We start from the raw sequence: 23,672 nt of genomic DNA on the forward strand, positions 1-23,672 counted from the left end.
TCATCCCCGCCTCCTTGACCTGTCCGTCTCCTCTCCACCTATCTGCTCCTTTATCCATTCCATCCGCCTCCCCCTCTCTCTCTATTTATTTCAGAATCCCCTTCCCCTCCCCCATTTCCGAAGACGGGTCCAGACCCGAAACGTCAGCTTTCCTGCTCCTCTGATGCTGCTTGGCCTGCTGTGTTCATCCAGCTCTACACCTCGTTATCTCAGATTCTCCAGCATCGGCAGTTCCTACTATCTCTTAGATTCAGGCAAGGTTCCTTTGGAAAATAGCTAATGCAATTCCTTTTCTTAAAAAAGGTAATAGGCAGAAAGCAGGAATATTAAAGCCAGTAGGTGTAGCATTTGTTGTAGGAAAAATATTAGAAGCTATTATTAAATATGTTATAATAAGGCATTCTGATAAGTTCACGGTAATTAGGCAGAGCAAACAAAAGTTTTCGAAAGAGAAATCATGTTTATCTAATATATTGGTGTTGTTGGAAGAAGTGGCTCATACAATAGGTGAAGGGGTGCCAGTGGATGTACTGTATTTCCTAGCCAAAATCAGTTCTGAAGAATAGGTCATTGGACCCGAAACATTAACTGCTTTCTCTCCACAAATGCTGCCAGACCTGCAGAGTTTTTCCGCAATTTGTGTTTTTGCTTCCAATATAAATAGGGTGAGTGTATGAGCAAAGATATCACAAATGGAGTACAAAGAAGGAACATGTGAAATTGCCCACTTTGGCAGAAAGAATAAAAAAAGCATATTATCTAAATTGAGAGAGATTGCAGAGCTCTCAGATACAGAGAAATCTAGGTATCCAGTGAATGAATCGCAGAAGGATAGTATGCAGATCCAGCAATTAATCAGGAAAGCTCATTGAATTGTATGGTTTGTTGCGAGGGGTATTAAATGCAAGAGAACGGAAGTTATGGTTCAGTTATAAAGGGCATTGTTGAGACCACGACCGGAGTACCATGTACGGTACTCGTCACCATATATAGGGAAGTATGTTTATAGTTGTAAACAGTTTAGAGGAAGGTTTAGGGACTGATATTTGGAATGAGTGGATTGCCATATGATGAAAGGCTAGACAGTTTTGCCTATATCCTCTAGAGTTTAGAAGAGTCAGAAGTTAATTGAAACATAGAAGATCCTGAAAGAACATGAATAAAACAAAGAAGTACAGATGCTGGAGATCTGAAACAAAAACTGAAAATGCCTCTTCAGAACTTCACTGACTTGAAACGTTAACTCTACTTTCTCTCCATAGATTCTGCCAAGCTCCTGAGTTTCTCCGTCAATTTCTGTTTATGTTCCTAAAGAAACTTGACCAGGTAGAAGCCAGAAGAATATTTCTTTTTGAGGGAGAATCTGGATCTAGGAATCATAGTTTAAAAATATGGAGACACCCACTGAAAACACAGATGAGGAAACAAAAACAGAAGTTGCTGGAAAAGCTCAACAGGTCTGGCAGCATCTGTGAAGAAAAAAATCAGAATTAACGTTTCGGGTCCGGTGACCCTTCCTCAAAACACAGTTTACAGCATTCATAGTTCTTTCGGTTTTTGTTACAGATGAGGTAACATCTTTTTGTGTCAGAGGGTTGTAAATCTTCAGAATTCCCTTTCTCAAAGGGGAGCGGACGCAAAATCTTTAAATATTTTTAAGGCAAAGGTAAATAGATTTTTGATTACTAAGGGATGAAATATTATCAGGAATATACAGCAGTGTAGAGTTGATCTTAAAATCAGATCAGCCATTATCTAGTTGAATGGTGGAGCAGTCTCTTAGGACTCAGTGACCTACTCTTGTTCCTTAACATACATTGCTATAAATGCTAGAGACTATTAAAAAAGATTCAGATTTAGATTCAGTATCTAGCAGAGCTCTTAGAAAACAGTTAGAGGATCTGTCAGAGTCAGCATGGATTTTTCTGAGGATGTAGCTAATAGCATTGATAAAGAGAAGCCAGTAGATGCAGCTTATTTGGCCTTCTGGATTGGTTAGCAAGTGGCCTCTGATTGTAGAGATGTGTCATGGCAAATGCACCCATTAGTGCTAATTGATAGTTAACAGCCTGACTTTGTTTAAATTTTAAACCAGACCCAGAGAAAATCCTGACCAAATAAAATGTCAGTTAAATTGTCTGGTTTAAAATTAAACAAGGGCCTGGTTGTTAACTATCAATCAGCATTAACAGGCACATTCTCTATGGCACATCTCTATAATCAGATGCCACTTGCTAACGAATCAACACTTTCTTCTCATGCAGGTACAGTGTTGGTTTTTTTCTTGAGCTTTGTGTTCTTGTGAAATGTCCTGACAAGTGCAAGATGAAAAATTTTGACTAAATGTGTCCTTTTTTTAACAATACTCAAATTCTATATAACTGAACTATTAATATGCATTCCCTTGTAAAAGAAAGAAAACTTCATAGGCTAAGTGATCTACCTGTGATTAACCAAACAGATTAGAGATTGTATTACATTAAAAGAAAATGCTTACGATGTTGCCAAGATTAATAATTGGTCTGAGCATTGGGAGAAGTTTCAAAATCAATATGATCATAAAGTTGACAAAGAGGAAGAATGAGGGTGCACTAGTATGAAATAGTAACAGCTTCCACAAATAGGTATAAAGAAAGAGTAAGAAAACTAAAACAAACACAGACAGTGCCGGAGAAACACAGCAGGTCTGACAGCATCTGTGAAGAGAGAAATAAAGTTAACATTTCGAGTTCGGTGTGACTCCTTTTTAGAACAGTTCTGTTTCTCTCTCCACAGATGCTGCAAGAACTGCTGAGTTTCTCGAGCACTCTCCGTGTTTGTTTCAGATTTCCGCATCTGCAGAAGTTTGCTTTTGGTAAACTTGTTTCTTCAAAGGCTAAGACAGTAGAAATTATAATGGAGATTTTTTTTAAAAACTGGCAAAGACAAATATTTTCTGCCTGTCTCTACTGTAGAAAACACAAAAACTGCACTGGCAATAATAGCGAAGCTCAAGAGTCTAACCTGCATAAGTAAAAAAGAGTAAAATTTAAAAGTCACACGTGCTGCTCTGACTCAACCTGTATATCTGAAAATTTAATTTCAGTACCACCAGTGGGTGCATTCATTTCCCACTTCTGCTGTTTTTTTTACTGATTTGTTCCTCTGGGGAGGAGTAATACTGCTAAAGAAGAAAAAAATAAATAGGACTAAAAGTCAAAAAATCTTTTAGATCTGACAGTCTGCACCCTAAGATTGTAAAGATATTGGTGCAGAGAAAAAGAGGATCTTCCAAAATTCCGTACAGTTCCAGTTCCAGTTCCAGTTCCAGTGGATTGCAAAATAGTAAATCTGCTGTTGAAGAAACAAGGGAGAGAAAGAAAACAGGAAACTACAAATCTTGAAACTTGACCTCAGCTCTCAAGAAAATGCTGGCATAGGAAGTGGCAACAGGGCACTAGGAAAATCATAATATGATCATTAAGCAGAGTTAATATGGCTTTGAGAAAAAGGAAAATGTTCGACAAAAAATAATTTTTCAAGGATGTATTTACTTGGGTTGATAAAGGTATACCAATGAATGGTGTTTATTTTGGTATGCTGTTGGACAAGAGCACAGAGGGTTGAGGATAATATATAGCATGGATTGATGAATGGTTAAAGGACTCAGTGCAACGAATAAGAATAAATGGCTTAATTTCAGGATGCAGGCTGTTAGCAATAGGCTCCTGCCGGAAGGCAGATATTTGCAATATTTTTTAATGACTTGAACAAAGGTACAGAGTTCACTTATGATATAAAACTAGGTAAGGGGCTCATGTGGTGCAGTTCTGAGTCAGGAGTCCTGGTTTCATGTTTCACCCGCTTCGGAGGTGTGTAATAACATCTCTGAACAAGTTGCTTATAAATATGTATAAAGCTAGGTTGGAAACAAACTGTAAGAGGACACAAAGAGGTTGCAAAAGAACATAGGCAGGTTACATGAATACAAAAGAAGATGACAGATGGAGTTATTGTCATCATCGGTAGCTGCTCCCAATTCAGGTTTGACACCTAATCAAAGTTGCAAACTTCTGACAATGGTTTCCATTTGACTAATGTACCAGATTCTTGATCAATAGATTTCTACAGTCATGGGAAGGACATCTCATGAAGTTGTTGGATCTGAGGTGCAGAACTTGCTTCCTTTTACTTCTATTTCTGCCACTGTTCTGAAGACACACTCAAAGTGTGATACCCCTTAATGGGCAAGTTGTCACCATCTTTAATGATTGGTAATACACTTCTCTCAGTCATTGATATCAATGTTGCCGTGCTTCAGGGAGATCTTCAGAGTGCCTTTGAAGCAATTTGTTTCATCTTCCCTGGTATACTGGCCATTTGAGAGATGAAAAAGTAGGACTAGGCCCGAAACGTCAGCCTCTCTGCTCCTATGATGCTGCTTGGCCTGCTGTGTTCATCCAGCCCTGCACCTTGTTGACTTGGTGGGAAGATGCTTTTAAGCCACCAGACACAGTGTTCAGTCCATCATTGCTGATTTTACAGGAATTTTGGCTGAATGCTGTGGCACTGACTTGAAGAAGGAGACTAGCAATTGTTCAACTTTCCTTCTGTTGAATCCTGAGGATGCTACAGACGTATTGCTGGTGAAATTTCTCTAGTGCTCTTATAAATCTCTGATGCATAGCCAAAGTTTTATTGCAATAGAGAATTTAGTGGAGGCTACTAGAGTCATAGATTTACAGCTCAGAAAAAGGCCCTTCAGCCCATCAAGTCCATGTTGGTGAAAACTACCACCTAACTATTCTAAACACATTTTTCAGCACTTGGCCCATAGCCTTGTATGTCTTGGCATCGTAACTGCACAACTAAACACTTCTTAAATATTACGAGGTTTTCTTCCTCTACCACCCTTACAGGCAGAGAGTTCCAGATTACCACCACCCTCTGCATGAAAAAACATTTTCCTCACATTCTCTCTATACCTCCCACCCCTTACCTTAAATCTAGGCCATGGTTGTTGATCTCTCCATCAAAGGGAAAGATTTCTTCCCATCCACCCTGTCTGTGCCCCACATAATTTTATACATGTCAATCATGTTCCCCATCAGCATCCGAGGACATTTTGCAGGATCTTTGTTGTCAAAAATTCATGACCATAATTTGGACAATGCTGAGCTGATTCAGCTGATCTAGTATTGGATTTCCTTGTTATAGTTGCCTTTTGAGAGAGAATGCTGTCAAGGTATGGGGAGTGCTCAACTTAATCCTAAATCTCCTCTTCAACATGGGGGTGGCACTGCTGTCTCACTGTGCCAGGGACCCCGATTCGATTCCAGTCTTGGGCAACTATCTGTGTTGAGTTTGCACATTCTCCCTGTGACAGCGTGGGTTTCCTCTGGGTGCTCCAGTTTCCTCCCACAGTCCAAAGATGTGCAGGTTAGGGTGAACTGGCCATGCTAAATTGCCCCATAGCGTCCAGGGATGTGCAAGCTAGGTGGATTGGCCACGAAGAATGTGGTGTTACAAGGTTAGGGTGGGTGGGGGTTTGGATCTGGGTGGGATGGTCTTTGGAAGGTCACTGTGGACTCAATGGGCTGAATCGCCTGTTTACACGTTGTAGGCATTCAATGATATATGGGATGTGGAATGTTTTGCCAGCCAGGTGTGGGTTGGTATATGAGTTTCATTTTGGCAATATTCAAGGACAGGATGAATCTCGTATAAGAAGAATTGAAGATATTGGGAATTGCCTACAAATCTTGTGCAGACTGAGCAATGGCACCACAGTCATCCATAAACTGTATGTCTGTGGTTGTCAGTTTAATTTTGGCATGAAGAACATCAAAGTTATGGAGCTTTCCAACTGGGTGGAATTTAATACCAGCTAGGCTGTGAATAGTATGGGAATTCATATTGATAGGAAGAACAGAAAGTCTGGATAATTTTTAAATGGTGAGTAACTCTGATTGTTTTCAGATAAATATGTGGATTTGTGTACATAAAACACTGAAGGTGAATGTGCAGGTTCAGCTAGCAATTAGGTAGATAAATGATATGTGAATTTTTATTGGAATGAATTTGGAGGAAAAAGAATATTGAAGTTTTGTTGCAATTGTACATGGCTTTATTAAGACTATTCTGAGGAAGGGCCAAAACGTTAACTCTGATTTCTCTTCACAAATGCTGCCAGATCTGTTGAGCTTTTCCAGCAATTTCTGGTTTTGTTTCTGTTTTTTCTTAAGACCATTAAGGCCACAATGTGCATAATTTTATCATTCATACCTAAGGAAGGCAATACTTAGGAGAGTATAACAACAAGAGTTCACAAGAATAAGTCTTGGAATGGCAGGGCTGTCCAATGAGGACAGATCGAGTAAACTGGGCCTATATTTTCTGGAGTTCAGAAGAATGAGGAGTTATCTCATTGAAATATATAAGAGTCTGTGGGGGCTTAACTAGGTACATTCTGGGAGGCTGTTTCTCTTGGCTGGAGATTCGAGAAATGGGGACATAGGTAAAGGGCTTACCTATGACTGAGATGAGCACAAAAGTTTTTTCACATGGTTTAGAATCTTTGAAACTGTCTATCCAAGAGAGCTGAAACTGGGTCTAAGGAAATCAAGGAACTCGAATCAAACAGTAAAACAGTAGTTTTCACGTTTCGGCTGGGTCACTACAATGGGCAGAAGGAGGAATTTTTCTGTACCTCCTTCATACAGTGCCCGATCAGCGAATATTTGACGCTAATAATGAGTGGCAAGAATGGAATGTGTTAAAACACTTCTTATTTTGAAGGCCAGAGAAATTCTTTTTAAATAAAATGACCTTAAAGAGTAATTCCTTTAGAGTGACAATGCAGACATTACAATGGAAGGCAATACATTTTTCAGGCGACAGGACCACATGACATTTCTTAAGTATTCTCAATGTGGAAGGATTGTAGGGAACTATCACAATATACAGCACACAACAGTAAATATACAGCACAAAAGCATACAACACACACCATTTACAATACGCCATCACAACTGCAGTCTCCTGCAGATTGAGTTATGGTTTTGGTGGACTGAAAAGGAATCTCCCAGGGTTTTAATCCCAAATTTGTCTAGCTTGTTTCTCTCCCTTAGGAAATTGCATGGCAGTTGGTGGATTATAGGGAGGGGGTTATTAGGGCACTGGGTATACACAAGCCACAGTCAGCTAGCATTGGACTGGGTCAATAGACCAGCTGGTCTTTCCCTGTCCTCCTATGTTGTATCTTTGTATTTGTAATACCTTTACATTTCCAATCCATTGTCTCTCGTTTATTATTTGCTTTGAGTAGGATGACTGTTCCTGCTGGAGCTGAAATTTGATAGGATTTTTCAAATGTTTTCATTCAACATATAATAACCCTGTTATCTTTGTATGGATGCCAGCTCCTTGTTGGGATAGAGTTTGCCAGATTCCAGCGAGCCTTGTATTTTATCCAAGTGACGCTTGAGATATATAATTGTTGCCAAGTTATCTAGTTTTGTGAGAGATTACTGCACCCAACACACAAGCTACCAGCTTAATATTAATATTTAGTGTTAGCAGTGGTTATCCTGCCTGGTTTGCACTTTCCTATGTCAGTGATACTGAGGCTATTTAGTCTGTCCCTGTTGCCATTGAAGATGAGATCAACTAATCTGACACAGATGGGGGAATAACTTTATTCGTTTGTATGGCATAGTCATTAACTAAATTGGTGAGCACATCCCCGATGGGTTGGGGAACTTGCAGCCTCGCTAAAGGTTGAGAAGGGCCAGATAATCTCTGTTGATTCTTCCCATTCAATCAACGTGGCATACTTGTAGCTCTTAGCTGCAAATGAGCATGTAAGTCGCCCCACTCATTTCTTTGCATTTCTCAGCTTCCCTCACCACAATGAGACAGGACCTTGGTACAACAGCAAAGACACAAAGAGAACAGCCGAAAGTTGAATAAGTCAAACATGCAATGAATATTCAACTTCTGGACTTACATCAGATGTTCCTGCTTTTGCATCAAAGTATAAAACGTCTCGCTCCTAAAAAAAATATAAAAATAAATAAAAGAAGAGGCTTCAGATTAGTGTGTCCTTGCCATTGACGGCCAAACTGTAGTTTGGATGTTGATATCAAAGCAACAATGATTGTGCCTGTATTCAGCAGCTCCAACACAAAGCTGCATTTCCAAAGTCACTTGCAATTGAAACAGCATTCACAATCCATCAATACCCCACTTTTGTTTCAAGATCAGTAACCAGAGCCACCATCCAGTGAGAATTCACACCCTGAACCAAATTCTTATTTTTCTATTAGTCATCGGTTAAGTATAAATATATAAATCTCTCATTTTGTGAAATACTGTCTTGCAGAGAATATCCAGCAGAGTGCAGAATAGCTTTAACTAGAACATACGAATTCATCATGGCATCCCTCCAGGGAACTAAGGGGATGCGCCATTTTACAACAAGGTTGAGCCATGATTTTGTAATTTTTTTGTCAGTGATTATACCTTATTGGTAAGTGTAACATCAATGCCAGTTTCTGTTACATTTAATAAGTAACATTAAAACGTCCATTTATTTTCTTTTCAGCATCAATGCAGAAAATTGAGGAGATATTCAGCTGTTATACAGGTTTGTTCCTTTGCGACAACAAAGTCTAAATGTTACAAGTTGGAGATCATGAGGTCAGTTAACGGTTAATTGCTGTTAGAAGGGAAACTAATAGACTGACAGGCGCTATTAATGTTCTGACTGCAGGTCAGAAAGGTAATAGTACATATTAAAGAGAAATGGAGATAAGCGAATGTGCGCATTATTGGTTACATGGGTTGCTGCAGCATGCTGCACCAGGTTTCCCATGCATGATTATGTCAGTGGTCCCTCAGTGTGACTGTGCCAGGATTCCTTCAGTGTGAGCATGCCAGGGTTCCTCAAGTGGGTGTGTCAGGGTTTCCCCAGTGTGTGTTTCAGGGTTCGCTTGGAGTTGGTGTGTCAGGGAGCCAGCGCGAGTGTGCCAGGATTCCCTCAGCGGTAGTGGGCCGGGATTCCTTCAGTGAGTTTGCCAAGGCTTCCTCAGTGAGAGTGTGCCAGGGGTCACTCAATGAGAAAGTGCCAGGGGTCACTCAATGAGAAAGTGCCAGGGCTCACTCAGTGTGACTGTGTATCAGGGTTCCCTCACTGTCAGTGCATGTCACGATTCTCTCAGAATGAGTGTCACGGTAACTTAGATTGATTGTGTCCGTAGTTCCTCAGAGTGAGTATGCCAGGGTTCCATCAGTACAAATGTGTCAGTGGTTACCCCAGCATGAGTGTGTCTGCATTCTCTTCAGAGTCAGTATATCAGAGGTCTCCGAGTGTAAGTGTGTCAGGGTTTCCTCAGATTGAGTCTGTCATGTTCCTTCTGTGTCTCTGCATTGATTTTGCTCAGCTTGTTGGTTATGGGTCCCTCAGTGTGTGACAGAGTTGGGGCTCTTAATTTGTGGAGAACAATGAATCCAAAACTATGAGCCCACTTGCTTAGGTCTGAAATGTTTCAGCATTATTAATAAATTAGGCTTTTCAACAAATGATTTGAATGTGGTCAGTGTACATAATACTATATATACACATATGTATAGAAGAGTGCTATTAATGGTACAGTGATTTGATTCAATAAAACAGTATTTCATAAATAATAATTGAATATTTAACCTTTGAATATTTATGAACAACACTGAGTAAGCATGCTGTATTACTTTCAATCAAACAAGTTTCATTTAAAAGTTCGAAGTTTCTTTTAGAGGAGTCTTAATCTGTTTTGCTTCGTGACTAGTTTGTCAACAATACAAATTAATTTCAAAGCTAAATGCAAACAGGAAGAACAAGCATAAGTTTGAGAAAATGCAGAAACCTATAAGGTAACACAATGCCACCTCCAAGCTTACTGTGAAGGAGCTGAATTACTAAGTCTTACATCATCACCAACACATTGCCGGAATGTTGTCACAGTTTGTAACTAACACACCAGTGACATAATCAGCAATGTACTATCATATAATCACAGACACAACATAACTATCAAACTGTCATCATATGATTTCCAAGATTCACACCACATAATCATAACACATTACCATATAATCACCAAACATTCACCATATAATCACCAAAGTATAATCAACCACAACTCTGTCATGATCTCTGTTGAGAGTGACAACTTTTAACGAGATTCAAACTTCCAGTGGTTGGTTCGCAGGATTTCATGTTTTAAACTTTCATTGTAACAAAAACTAAACAGTATTTTCTTTTTGTGGGCAACTTATACTTCAAACCATAGAAAGCAATATTACCCTTGTATAATTGTCTATTATCAGTGTAGCCTCAGTGCTGGGGGAAAAAAATGATTAGGAAGTTTGCACACAATACAAAGATTGGGAATGGTTAACAGTGAGAAGATTACAAGAGGATATAGATAGGCTAGTCAGATGGGTTGATCAGTGGCAAATGGTATTCAATCCAGATAAGTGTGAGGTGACGCACTTCGGCAGGACAAACAAGGCATGGGAATATATGATGAACAGTAGGACCCAAGGGTCAGTGGGACCTTGATGTGCTAGCCCCTTAAAGTATAAGGCAGGTGAATAAAGTGGTTAAGGCGGCATATGGTATACTTGACTTTATTAGTTGAGACATTGAGTTTAAGAGCAGGGAGATTATGCTGGAACTGTGGAAAATTCTCTTTGGGCCACAGCTAGAGTATTGTGTGTATTTCTGGATTCCACATTATAGAAGGGACATGATTGCGCTGGAACAGGTGTAGAGGAGTTTTACAGGATGTTGCCTGGGCTGGAGAGTTTCAGCTATGAAGAGAGATTGAGAAGGGACATGATTGAGATGTATAAAATTATGAGGGCAAAGATGACATTGATGGGAAGCAATTTTCCCCTTGGTGGACAGATCAATGACCGGAGGCATAGATTTGAAGTAAGGGGCAGAAGGATTAGAAGACATGTGAGGAAAAACTTTTTCACCCAGAGGGTAGTGGGAATCTGGAACTCACAGAAAGGGTAGTACAGGAAGAAACCCTTTAACGTTTAAGAAGCATTTAGGGTGCACTCGTGATATCAAGGAGTACAAGGCTATGGGCCAAAGGCTGGAAAATGGAATTAGAATAGTTTGATGGTTGAGTTTGACAGGCATGGACACAATGGGCCAAAGGGCCTTTTTCTGCACCATAGATCTCCTTGACTTTGACTTGTAATCCACTGCACTCTTCATGGAATTCCAGTCTTCTTTGTTCATAGTTACTCTCAACTTCCAATAGGTTTCCATTTCTCCATTTTGCTGAGTCGTAACTTCAAGAGAGCAGTTCCCAATGTTTGCCTCAGTTTTCAAACAGTTGCTTAAATTCACCACCAGCAGTAATTCTTGTTCCAGTTCATTTTCTGCCTCGCTGGCCATTCCAGGATGAATAACCCAGAATCCTTAGATGGCTGCAGAATGTATCTCTTCCAATGGAAATTTTCTCCCTTGCATTTGCATCTGTGGTAGCTTGCAAAACGAAGGTTCCCATTCTCTGCAGACCACACAGAAGCTCTGCTGTGATATTCCAGTGATTTGAAGGATCTGTAACCTGATCTCAAAAATGACTTCCTCTGTTCTCTTCTCCAGTGGCAATGTGAACCATATTAATTTTGCATCTTGGTAAGAGATGCTAATTCAATCCCAATTCTGTTTCATCTTAGATGTAAATGGACCATTTACAGAACCACTGTTGACAAAATAATATCAACAACTTTTCTGGGAATTTTGGGAGACAACGATTACAGCATAAAACCCAGTGACTGCCAACTGTCTGCAATCAAAATAGCTTGCTCCTTCCTAATGTAGCAAACTAAGCCTTCCTTTGATCCCCAACAATCGAAACACCCAGGTTTAATGTCAGGCAGATTGCAGTTTGGGTCACATGACTCTCTTCATTTATTCTCTAAGTATATTAACTATAATTGTAACAACTACTATAACAACTTATATTTATATTATTGCAACTTTAGCACAATAAAGAGTCCATAGTGCTTTGCAGGAGCATTATAGAAGTACAACAGCAAGCCAAATAAGGAAATACTAGGTCAGATGACTAAAAGCTTGGTCAAATAGGTAGGTTTTAATTAGTGTGTTTCAGGAGGAGAGCAAATTAGAAAGACAGAGAAGTGCACGCAGGGTATTCCCGATCTTGGAGTCTTGACAACCCAGAGTACAGCCACCAATGGTACAGCAGTCAGATTCAAAGATAGAGTCATACAGTCATAAAGCTGTACAGCATGGAAACAGACCTTTGGTCCAAATCGTTCATGTCAACCAGATATCCTAAATTAATGTAGTCCCATTTGCCAGCAGTTGGTCCATATCCCTCTAAACCCTTCCTATTCATATACCCATCCAGACGCCCCCTTAAATAAAAACCGAAAGAACTGCAGATGCTGTAAATCAGGAACAAAAACAGAAGTTGACGGAAAAGCTCAGCAGGTTCTGTTCTAAGGAAGGGTCACCAGACTCAAAACGTTAACTTTGATTTTTTTCTTTACAGATGCTGCCAGATCTGCTGAGCTTTTCCAGCGACTTCTTTTTTCACCCCCTTAAATGTTGTAATCGTCTCAGCTTCCACCACTTCCTCTGGCAGCTCATTCCATACACGCACCATCCTCTGCGTGAAAAAGTTGCCCCTTAGGTCCCTTTTAAATCTTTCCCTTCTCACCTTAAATCTATGCCCTCTAGGTTTGGAGGCATCGGGGGTAAACGAGCCACAACACACTGCAGCAACCCAGAATTGCGCAAAGCAGAACAGGAGCACTTATACGGAGTTTTTAAAAGGAATGGATACCCAAAAAGCACAATCCGCTGTTCCCTCCGCGACAGACCACAACAAGAAGACACAACACGGCCAGACACATTAGTTACCCTACTGTACATCACAGACATATCAGCGATGAACACAAGACTACTCAGACTCCTCAGTATCAGGGTAGCCCACAAACCAACAACCACCCTGCGACAGCTACTGACGAACATAAAGGATCCCATACACACAACCAATAAAACTAACATAATATATAAAATACCACGCAAAGATTGTGAGAAACATTACACATGCCAAACTGGAAGAAAACTGGCAATAAGGGTACACAAACACCAAGTAGCCACCAAGAGACACGACCATTTCTCGCTGGTCTCAATACACACGGACAGAGAAGGAAATGAATTCGCCTGGGACAACACATCCATAATAGCACGAGCCAAACAGAGACATGCCAGAGAATTCCTAGCGGCCTGGCATTCCAACCAGAACTCCATCAACAAACATATTGAACTGAACCCAATACAGAAACCACTGAAAAACAGAACCGGAAGTAATGCCAACCACCCCAGCAAACCAAGGCATATAAATAACAAATGGGACAGAACATCAACACTTCACCGGAGGCGCACTGATGATGTTGCCTATCAGGGTGATGAAAAGTCTGCAACCAAACACATCGGCTCAGCAAGCAAGTCTGCAACCTCAAAATATCTAATGACTACTTTAAATCAGTCTTTACTAGCAAAGAGGAAACTGACTAAATATCAAGAGAAGAAATGGAAATGGTAGAAGTAATGAACAGGGTGAAAGTGGACAGGCAGGAGATACAGGTAAAGCTGGCTACACTGAGATGAAACGAAAGTACTGCAGACAATGAAAATCTGAAATAAAAACAGTTAGTGCTGGAAGTACTCAGCAGGTCTTGGCATATCTGAGACAGACAGAGTTAATGTTGACTCTTCTTCAGGACTGAGAATGCCGAGATTGGCTACCACCTGGTTAGATGGCTTGCCAGAGGACTGTCGAGTGGTAGATGTTAAACCATTATTCAAAGAGGAGCACAAGGTCATTTCTAGTGATTACAGGACAGCAACTTTAACATCAGCAGCAGATAAGCTGTTAGAAACAATGGTCAAGGGGAAAGAAAAATAATTTCGAAAGGTTTGAATTAATGAAGGATATCTTGCATGGATTAGAACATATCTGATCATATTTGTGTAATTTATTTGGAATTTTTGATGAATTAATAAAGAAGGTTAATGAAGGCAAAGCAATCATGTTGTCCACATAGATATTAAAAACATGTTTGACAAAGAGCTACATAAAAGACTGGTTAACAAACTTGAAGCTCATGAAAACAGGAGAGTTTTGTCAAGTTGGATAAGAAATTTACATAACTTTGGAAAATTATAAGTCATGGTAAGTGGTTGCTTTCAGACTGGTGGATGGTTGGCAGTGGTGTTCCCCAAGGTTCTGTGCTAAGACCCTCATGTTTTTGATATATGTAAGTTATTTAAATATTGGAAGAGAGAGTAAAATTTCAAAATTTGCTGATGATACCACAATATGAGGTGTAGCAGACAGCAGAGATGATGCCAAATGAGATTAGCAGAATGGACAGCCAATTGTCAGCTGGGATTTAATTCAGCTGAGAATTGTGAGATATTGCATTTTGGCAGAAAGTACAGGAAGAGACAACATAAAAAAGGCATAAAAAAGTTAAAGAGTGTATAGGGATAGAGGAGGAGAAGCATGCTGAGAGAACAGTTAGCAAATCATGTGGGATCTCGGGCTTCATAAACAGTGGTATCAAGTACGAAATTATGAAGGTCATAATCAATCTTCTCAAACTCTGCTTTGGCTACAGCATTGGTATTGCATCCAGTTCGGATCACTGTAGTATTGGAAAGAAATGATGGTCCTTGACCGTGCAGAAAAGATTTATCAGAATGATTCCAGGGATGAGACATTAGCTACAATATTGGACTGGAAAAGTTGAAGTTGGTCTTTTAGACCAAATGAAATTTAGGGGTGATTTGACAGAAGTGCACAAAGAAAAGCTTTCCCCATCTGTCAAATTTACAGGGACCAGGGGATAGATATTTAAAGCCTGGGGAAAGAGATGCAGGAGAGAATGCAAGAAAGAACTCTTTTTACACATTGAGTGGTAATGACCTAAAATTCATTGTTTCCATTCCACCACTCTTGCGGCAGTAACTGATTTCTACAAAAGACTGTATGGTCCCTTGAGGAATGTATATTTGCAGAGCTACAGGGAAGAACAAGAAAATTAGACTGACTGGATTACTCTACAGCAAGTCAGCATACACCCGATGGGTCAAATGGCCCCCTTTTATGGCATAATGAAGTACGTGTTGGTGCTTATATAGCTGGTGTGTTAATAAGCTTAAGGTAATGTATGTTTATTCTATGATATGTTAGTGATTCTGTGGTAATAAGTCTGTAATTCTAAAATGGTGAGTCGATAATCACATGGTTATGTAATGGTGATTGGCTGATGATGTAAGATTGATGTGATGGTGTTTATAATGTAATTTGTTTGTGATTAAATTATGTTGCAAGGATGACTATCTGATATGTCAGTAATTTTACGGTCGGTGTTGACCTGATGAAGCTACAAAACAGGACTACTTGCATGCAGAACAGAATAAACAGCAAGTGATAGACAAAACTAAGAAATTTCACAAATAACGGGTCAGATCCAGTCATGAATGGTGGTGCAAAGAGGAATCTCCAAAAGTATCCTCTATCCTCAATAATAGAACAGCGCAGCACATCAGTACAAAAGTCAAGGTTGAAGCATTTGCAACAATCTTCAGCCGGAAGTGTCACGTGAATGATCCATCACAGCCCTTTTCAGAGGTCCTCCTCACTTGCCTGAATGAGTGTAGCTCCAACAATGTTTCATTGGTAAAAATAGGCGGTTTGAGCACCATAATTAATTAGCTGGTTCTACCACAGATACCCCTATTTGGCTCTTGATGTTTAGACCCCAGCTGAAGTATTATCTTCAATTCTGAACAATGCACTTTTAGGAAATGGTGCAGAATAGATTTACCTGAATGATGCCAGGTTTGAGGTTATGTGACAAGATGGGAGTAGCTGTGGTTGTTTTCCTTAGAACACAGAAGTTAAGAGGAAATTTGATAGAAGTGTTCAAGTCATTAATGGATTTTTAAAAATTTATTCATGCGTTGTAGGCATTGCCAGCAAGGCTAGCATTTATTATCCAATCCTAACTACCCTTGAGAAGGTGGTGGTGAATTGTCATCTTGAATTGCCATTAGGGAGGGACAGGACTGCTGAAGTGGCAAGCAGTCAAGTTTCCATTACACTTCTGACTTATGCCTTGTGCATATTGGACAGACTTTGGGAGGATAGGAGGCAAGTTACTCCCGAACAAAACTGAAATCTTGGGTTGTACTATTCTCTGAAATAGACAGCAAGGGTTTTGTTGGCCAAAGGCAAGTCGTTTGAAAAAGAAATGAAGAAAAGACATGCATTCTTGTTGTCTACTTCATGTGGTTAGCGCAGTGAGTCTGGGAAGAGGATCCCACAGTAAGCATCGCAGTGAAACAGACTGGGAAGAGTGGCCCACAGTCACTTTCGCAATTATACTCAGATTACCAGTCCTTTTTTTTTTTAACGTTAATACTGAGATCTGCATTTCTAGCCAGGAATTCTGATCCTGCCTCCTTCAGAAATGCAGAGTGTGAAATCAACACAGTTCCCCTATAGCACAGGTCAGTTAGGAGAAGTCAAACAACATCCCGCATTTTGAAATGGGCTGTGTTCTGAGAACTATGTGTCCAGCAGTATAGTCACTTTGTCAGCTAATATAGGGTTAGGGTGCCAGATGGTTAACGGGTTAGGGTGCTGGGTAAGTAGAGTGCCAGGTGAATAGTGTCAAATAAGTGTCGGACCCATTCACTTAGATTGGGGGGGGATGAGAATATCGGGATTGGCAGTGGTGGAAAGTGAGGGGTGTCAAAGTCAGCAGGGGTGTCCGGCTGAGGAAGCAGGGCAGTGGTCAGGTCATGTGAGTTCAGGCCAGGGATGGAATTGCGGTGGGTTAGGTTGGCAGTTTAATCTGGGGTTGCAGTTGACTGTCAGGGGTACCATGGTTCAAGGTTTTGGGGTGTGCATGGTGAGCTGGAGTCAGATTAATAGTTACCCTGGAATTAAGACTAGGATTTCAGTTGTCTAAACTTAATGGAAGCTGAACTCTTTGAATTCTCCATTGTTAACGGATTTTTGCAGTATGTTCAGATGTAGTGAAATTGCACTGGAATCTTCAATTTACTAGGCAATTCCCATAGAGTCTGCTGTATCTGGAATTCCACTGGGTCTTGGCACACAAATCCAATCTGGCTGCTCCTGCAACTCTCTGACCGTCAGAATATCTGGGCCACCACCTGGAAACATATGAAGGGGCTGCAAACTTAAATCATCTGCACACAAAAGAAAATGGTTTTGGTTGCTGTCTCAACTTATTTGAAAATTGTTAAGATTAGCCTTACTGGCATGTTGACTTGTTCCATTCCATATTGTCTTAGTGAATAATCACTTAGAGCCACACAATTAAGCAATGCCATTGTAGGATGTAGTTGAAGAGGATCACCATGGAGCAAAAAAATACACTGAAGATATGTTTGAATTACACAGATACAGAGAAGTTATTACAGTAATTCAGTACCTAATCAAACATTCAGCAGTTTAAAGCAATGGTAGATTGGTGAATGTATTTAATTCTAAATTGAAAATACCCTTAATTCTGCTAGTGAGAGAAATAATAGTGTAATTGATGCGAATAAGCATGGGTGTTGGTAAAGTTATGGTTGGAACAGTAGGAACATGGAAAAGAAACGATTGTGAATATTGTAACTCTGTTAACCATCCTTAATATTGGATTAGCTGTTATTAGCAGTTGTTTGTGCATTGTGATTACTATACAGAAAGAACCACAATCTGTCACTTTCACAAGATCTCTGTAGAATATCTGATGATGACCCGGCACACTTGGTGGCATTCTTATTTCTTATGTGAGACGGTCCTGGCTTCAAATCCCACTCAGTGGAATTCAGTGCATAATCTGGGTTGACTACATTGTTGGAGGTGCAGTCTTTTGAATGAATCATTAAACTAAGTCCCTGTCTACCCTCGAGTGATATTAATGAACCTATGGCACCGTTCAAAAAAGAGCAGAGAATTCTGTGTGGTCTCCTGACTGCTTTGTCCCTTAATCAACATCACTTAAACAGATTATCTGATCATTTATCATGTTGCTGTTTGTGAGAGCTTGCTGTGTATAAATGACTTTTGTTTTTAACTTTAATTAAAATTATTTAATCAGCTGTATCATACAAATTCAATCGCCTTCTATCCTTCTAGAAAGCAGAGAATCCTTTTCTCTGCTCGAGAAAAGAAAGTATGAGCAGCATCATACATCCCTGTCATAAAGTTACATGTTGCAAATGGTAAAGATGAAATGAAATTTTAGCATGGCTAAAAAAAGCAATAACTAGAACGATGTTTTAAAATAAATCTTATTGCTAAATTTCCCATTCTTTCCTTTTGTAGGGATGCTGACTGTTGCTGATTCTACAGTACAGTTAAGACATCTTTCTTTCTTCATCAAAGTGTGCTTGTCTCATCTGAAAACCTGGATAGCTAGCATTGACAAATTTACAACACAGACTTTCCAAATATATCAAATCTACTTCCACGTAGGCACCTTCCAGCAGATGGTAATCAGGAGTGAGGGACACTTACTGGGCCTTGATGGAACAAGGGAGGTTAAGGAGAGATTCTAACAGAGATGTGCATTCGTTATGAAGGAAATAAATAAACAATGTGTCAGTAATGAGGGGACTGAGACTGGGAATTATTGGTGGTGGAAGTTGATAGGAAAACTTTACACAAAGGATTATTGAGCAGAAGACTTCAACATAATTTATAAAAACAATTGATTTTGTATTTGAAAGAGTAGGACATAAAATAGGGTAGAGAAAATGATTTGCATAGACATTAAAGTGCAGAAACAGGCCATCTGGCCCTGCAGTGGTAAGTGGATAACGAGGGCAAGAGTAGGGCCCATTAAGAACCATAGCAGTAATTTGTGCTTGGACCCAAAGGTGTAGCATTCTAAATAAATACCTTGAATCAGTATTCACTAGTGAGAGGGATGACATGGGTATAGAAATCAGGGAGAAAGTCTCTGATACAATCAAAGAAATTGGCATAGAAGAAAAGGCGATTCTGAGTGGTCTGGCTTGAAAGTACATCAATCTCCAGGGCTGGATGAAATGTATCCCAGGTTGCTGAATGAGGCAACGGCACTTGCAAAAATTTTCAGTTCCTCTCTGGCCACGGGAGAAGTGCCAGAGGACTGGAGGACAGTCAATGTGATACTGTTATTCAAGAAGGGACCAAGGGATAAACCACAAAACTACAGGGCAGTCAGTCCAACCTTGGTGGTGGAGAAAACTACTGGAAGCAATTCTGAAGGATAGAATTAATTTGTATTTGGAGAGGCAGTGATTAATCAAGAACAAGCATGGTTTTGTTAAGAGGAATCATGTCTGACCAACTTGATTGATTTTTTGAAGAAGTGACCTATAAATGACGGCAATGTATTTGACATAGTCTACTTGTACATCAGCAAGGCTTTTGATAACGTCCCACATGGGAGACTGATAGTAAAGGCAAGAGCCCATGGGATTCAAGGAAATTTGGCAAATTGGATCCACAATTGGCTGAGCGGTAGGAAGTAGAGGGTGATGGTTGAGGGGTGTTTTTCTGACTGTACATCTGCATCCAATGGGGTCCCACAGGGGTCACTGTTGGGGTCGTTGCTGGTTGTGGTTTATATAAATGATTTAGTCTTGAACATAGGAGGACTGATCAGCAATTTTACAGATAATACAACAATTGGTGGGCTGATCAGTGGTAAATGGAATTGAATCCAGGTAAATGTGTGGTGATGCACTTAAGCAGGACAAACAAGGCAAGGGAATACATATCTCTTGTTGCTTTTGGACAGGGACTACTTCAGTACCTAAGGAGTAAGCACTGTGACCGCAAAAGCAGTTCAGAGGCTAGGAATTCTGCAGTGAGTAACTCACCTCCTGTCTCCCTAAAGCCTGTCAAGCACAAGCCAGAGAGGTAATGGTAAATTCAACAGCACTTCCAGGACAAATCAGAACCTTCTAAGGAGAAGAACCCTAGCTACTCCCATTTTATCAGATAACCTCATCCTGGCACCATTCTGTTAAATCTATTCTGTACCATTTCCTAAAAGTGTGTTGCTCAGAACTGAAGTCAATACTTCAGCTGGGATCTAAACATCAAAAGCCAAATAGGGGCCTCTGTGGGGGAACCAGCTAATTAATTAATCATAATGCCTATTTAACCTCTGAAATATTTCCTGTCTCAGCTCGTCTGGGTTACTGAAAGCCTCATTCCTGCCCTTGTTACCTGTAGCATCAACTATTCCAACATTTAGAGTTTGTTTCTCATATTTCACCCTTTGTCATCATGTAGTGATCGAAAAATCTGCTGCTTGTTTTTAAAATCACACTAAGGCATATTCTCCAATCATCCTGCACCGATTTATATTAGCTCCTGGTGAAGCAACATCTTAATTATAAAATTCTCATTCTTATGTTCAGATAAATCCATGGCCTTGCCCCTTCCTATCCCTGTAATCTCCTCTAATCCCAGAACCCTTCGAGATACATATGTTTATTTAAATCAGATTCTAAATATCATTGCTTGTAATTATTCTATACCTTCACTTTCTGGGGCCCTAACCTAGGGAATTTCCTTCTTACACTTCGTTATATCTCAACCTCTTTTTCCTCACTTAAAATTTTAAAAAGCTCTGTCTCTTTGAGAAACCTTTTAGTCATCTGACCTAATATTGTTTTATGTCTCTAGTAAAGGTTTTGTTTTATAATGCTACTGTGAAGTACCTTGGGAATTTTATTATGCTAAGTATGCTGCACAGATATAAGTTCTTGTGCTGTATTATACAGCTATGAGTGATTAGCTAGTTTGTACTAATACACTTGCACAGTAAGTACTTGAAATAACTCCAGAGAGGTCAGTATTCAGTCACCAAGTCACCCTTTATTTACACTTGCATAATACTTTATACTGGTCAGGCTTCCTTAGAGCCAGCTCTCTGAGTGAACAGAATCTCTGCCATTCCTGTCTATATCTGTCAGCCAGGGCGCCCTGATTGGACCAGATTAACAGTCACAATCAGGGAACTCATATTCTATGAGGTCTACCTGGCTGACCTCGTCACAATCACTGCAGCGCCATTACATACATCACTTAAACAAGTCATTTTCATTCATTGAGACAGAAAAAAATTAAATAGCACCAACCTGCTACCGCCTAAGTAACTTACATCAATTGAAAATCAGTAGGAATCAAAATGGTTAAAAGTTGAGTTTTTGAAAATAGACAGCTGGGAACATAAGAGTTGCAATTTTATAATGTCTGTATGGCATTGCAAATGAATAGGCGGAACCTGAAGGACATGGACTACGGCAAGAAATGTGGCACATTTGAAAACTTCTATGAGACCTATCTTGACGCCATGAAAAACCAGCTGCATCTTTTAACTAAGTGCTAGGTATAGAAGCAAGAGTCTCTCTAGGAAGCGGAGGGTTGACTATAAAGGGGGATTAGTGCTTGTTAACAACCTTATTAAATGCATGTCACCTCATTAATAAGTAACTCTCAATTGAATCACATGCAAAAAGCAAACTAGACACTGAAAATTCACAACTTGCAGCTACTGACTTTAGCTGACTGCTAGCTGCGAAGAGCCTCCATGTTCCCCTTCACACAACAACATCCCAGGATACAAGCCATGACACTAACTACATGCATTTCTTATCCAGTGACACTCGCATCCTGTAACTGCCAAACCCTCAGGAGCCTCAAGGCACATCTCTGATAAACTTACAGGTCATTTAAGAAATTGAGACCATTTTAGGGCACCCTTCAAGTAGGATTGAAAGGACATTGTGCACGTAAGGAAGGCACCCAGCTCATGGATGGGACCAGACTGCTTCTCAGAGCTGCATGCTTGTTCTCTTAGCCCTTGAGCACTTAGTACCTACCTGTATGTTTGCAGCATCCACATCATGCTCTGCCTGTTAGCACTTCAGACAGAGCTAAAAGGCTATCAGATTAATCAAAGGTTAATTTTTAGATCCTCCCAGGGCAAAATGGTTGGTAGTTAAAGCCTGAAAATCAGCACAACATGGGGGTTAAATTACAGGGCAGTGTATGTCATTTTCAATCCTCTGTCAGAACAAACCTTCTACAGAGCTCCTTCAATAGTTCTGTCAATCTAAATTGATGTCAAAAAAGACAACATCTCACAGGAAAACAACTAGAATAAAGTATTTCACAGGAACAAGTTTAGCGAGTTGTCAGTTTTAACCATATAGGTGTAGCTTATATCTGACAGGAACAACAACACCGTCCAACTGACAACTCCTAATATCGAAGTGTCCCTTATCCCTTTCAATGCCAGTTTGAAGTGTCATTCTGGGCTCAAAATGTTAACTTTGTTAGTCTCTCCACATATTCTGTCAGAACTGTTGAGTTTCTCCAGCACTCTTGTGTTTGTTTCAGAGTTCCAGTGTCAGCAGCATTTTGTTTTTATGTCTCTTATGCATGCCCAAATAGCTAGCAGCCTCATGGCTATTACATTTGCTGTTCTTTATTGATTACTTGTGATTGTCAAGCTAACCAGTTTAATGTAATGAGGTTCAAATACAGACTGTTTGTATTTGACATTTCAGCAAACACCATTTAATTATCATGCATGTGTAGTTTGGAAGAGAATAGGAATATAACACATTTTATCACATTCTACAAGTATTGGTTTTCTGCAGAGAGCCCAAAGATCAATGACAAAATCCTGAGTGTTCAAGAGAGAAAATGGAAGGCTGACATTTGGGGGAAATAAAAATCAAACATCACTTCAAAAACAGGTTATGCTGTTGTCCTTTTCATGCGGCATGATGGAGCAGATGCATTTTGATTTCACACTTTACATGTGGCGAGCAAAGTGAGCTGCTCTGAGTGCTTTGGCATGTAGAAAATGATTTTACAACTGTCAGGGTTCCAAGAATATAGGAAGATTGTCCATTCAGCCCCTCGAGACTGTTCTATTAATCAGTTAACTGACCTGTATTGTAACTTTGTATAACTGTCTTTGGTCTGCAGCTCTTAATATACTTTCCTAAAACCAATCTATGTCAGTTCTGTAATTTTCAGTTGACCTTCAGTTGTTTTACGGATTTGCAGCTGGGTGGAGGTAAGGGCACTATTCTTTGTGTGAAAGAATACTTCTTGACATCACTCCTAAATGGCCTAGCTCTAATTGTATATCTTAAAAACACAAAATGCTGAAAATATTCAGTATGTGTGGCAGAATCTCTGCAGAGAGAAACAGAGTTAACATGTCACTTTAGTAATGCTTTTTCAGAACAAGCTAATTTTATGCCCTGTTTTGGACTCCCCACAAACTTTCTCTTTATCCACCCTATGAACTCCTCTTAATTACCTTAAATACTTCAATTCTACTACTCCTAAATTATCTAATTGCCTTGTCTGTGAAATCAGTCCTTGTAATTTAGTTCTTTTAATCTCAGAAATGTAATGATTTTGCCAAATACAGATTTATAGATGCAGTAATATTGTTACATTGCCTGCAGAAATACTGCTATTTAATTATGAACAGAAGTCAAGTTTCTTTGATGTTTGGAATAAGTTACCAAGTGGAGAATATCT

The 23,672-nt window shown here is 39.8% G+C and overlaps 1 protein-coding gene across 1 annotated transcript in view; it reads right to left on the reverse strand.

The window, feature by feature from the left end:
• The window catches only part of cacna2d2a (calcium channel, voltage-dependent, alpha 2/delta subunit 2a), a 668,643-nt gene that overhangs the window by 350,295 nt on the left and 294,676 nt on the right, over positions 1-23,672 (reverse strand). Inside the window, exon 5 of the mRNA XM_048606749.1 lies at positions 7,988-8,032. Coding sequence (XP_048462706.1) covers positions 7,988-8,032 — 45 coding nt within the window. The remainder of the gene's footprint in view (positions 1-7,987; positions 8,033-23,672) is intronic.

The sequence above is a fragment of the Rhincodon typus genome, chromosome 16 (genome assembly GCF_021869965.1).
Source record: "Rhincodon typus isolate 14 chromosome 16, sRhiTyp1.1, whole genome shotgun sequence".
NCBI classification, from domain to species: domain Eukaryota; kingdom Metazoa; phylum Chordata; class Chondrichthyes; order Orectolobiformes; family Rhincodontidae; genus Rhincodon; species Rhincodon typus.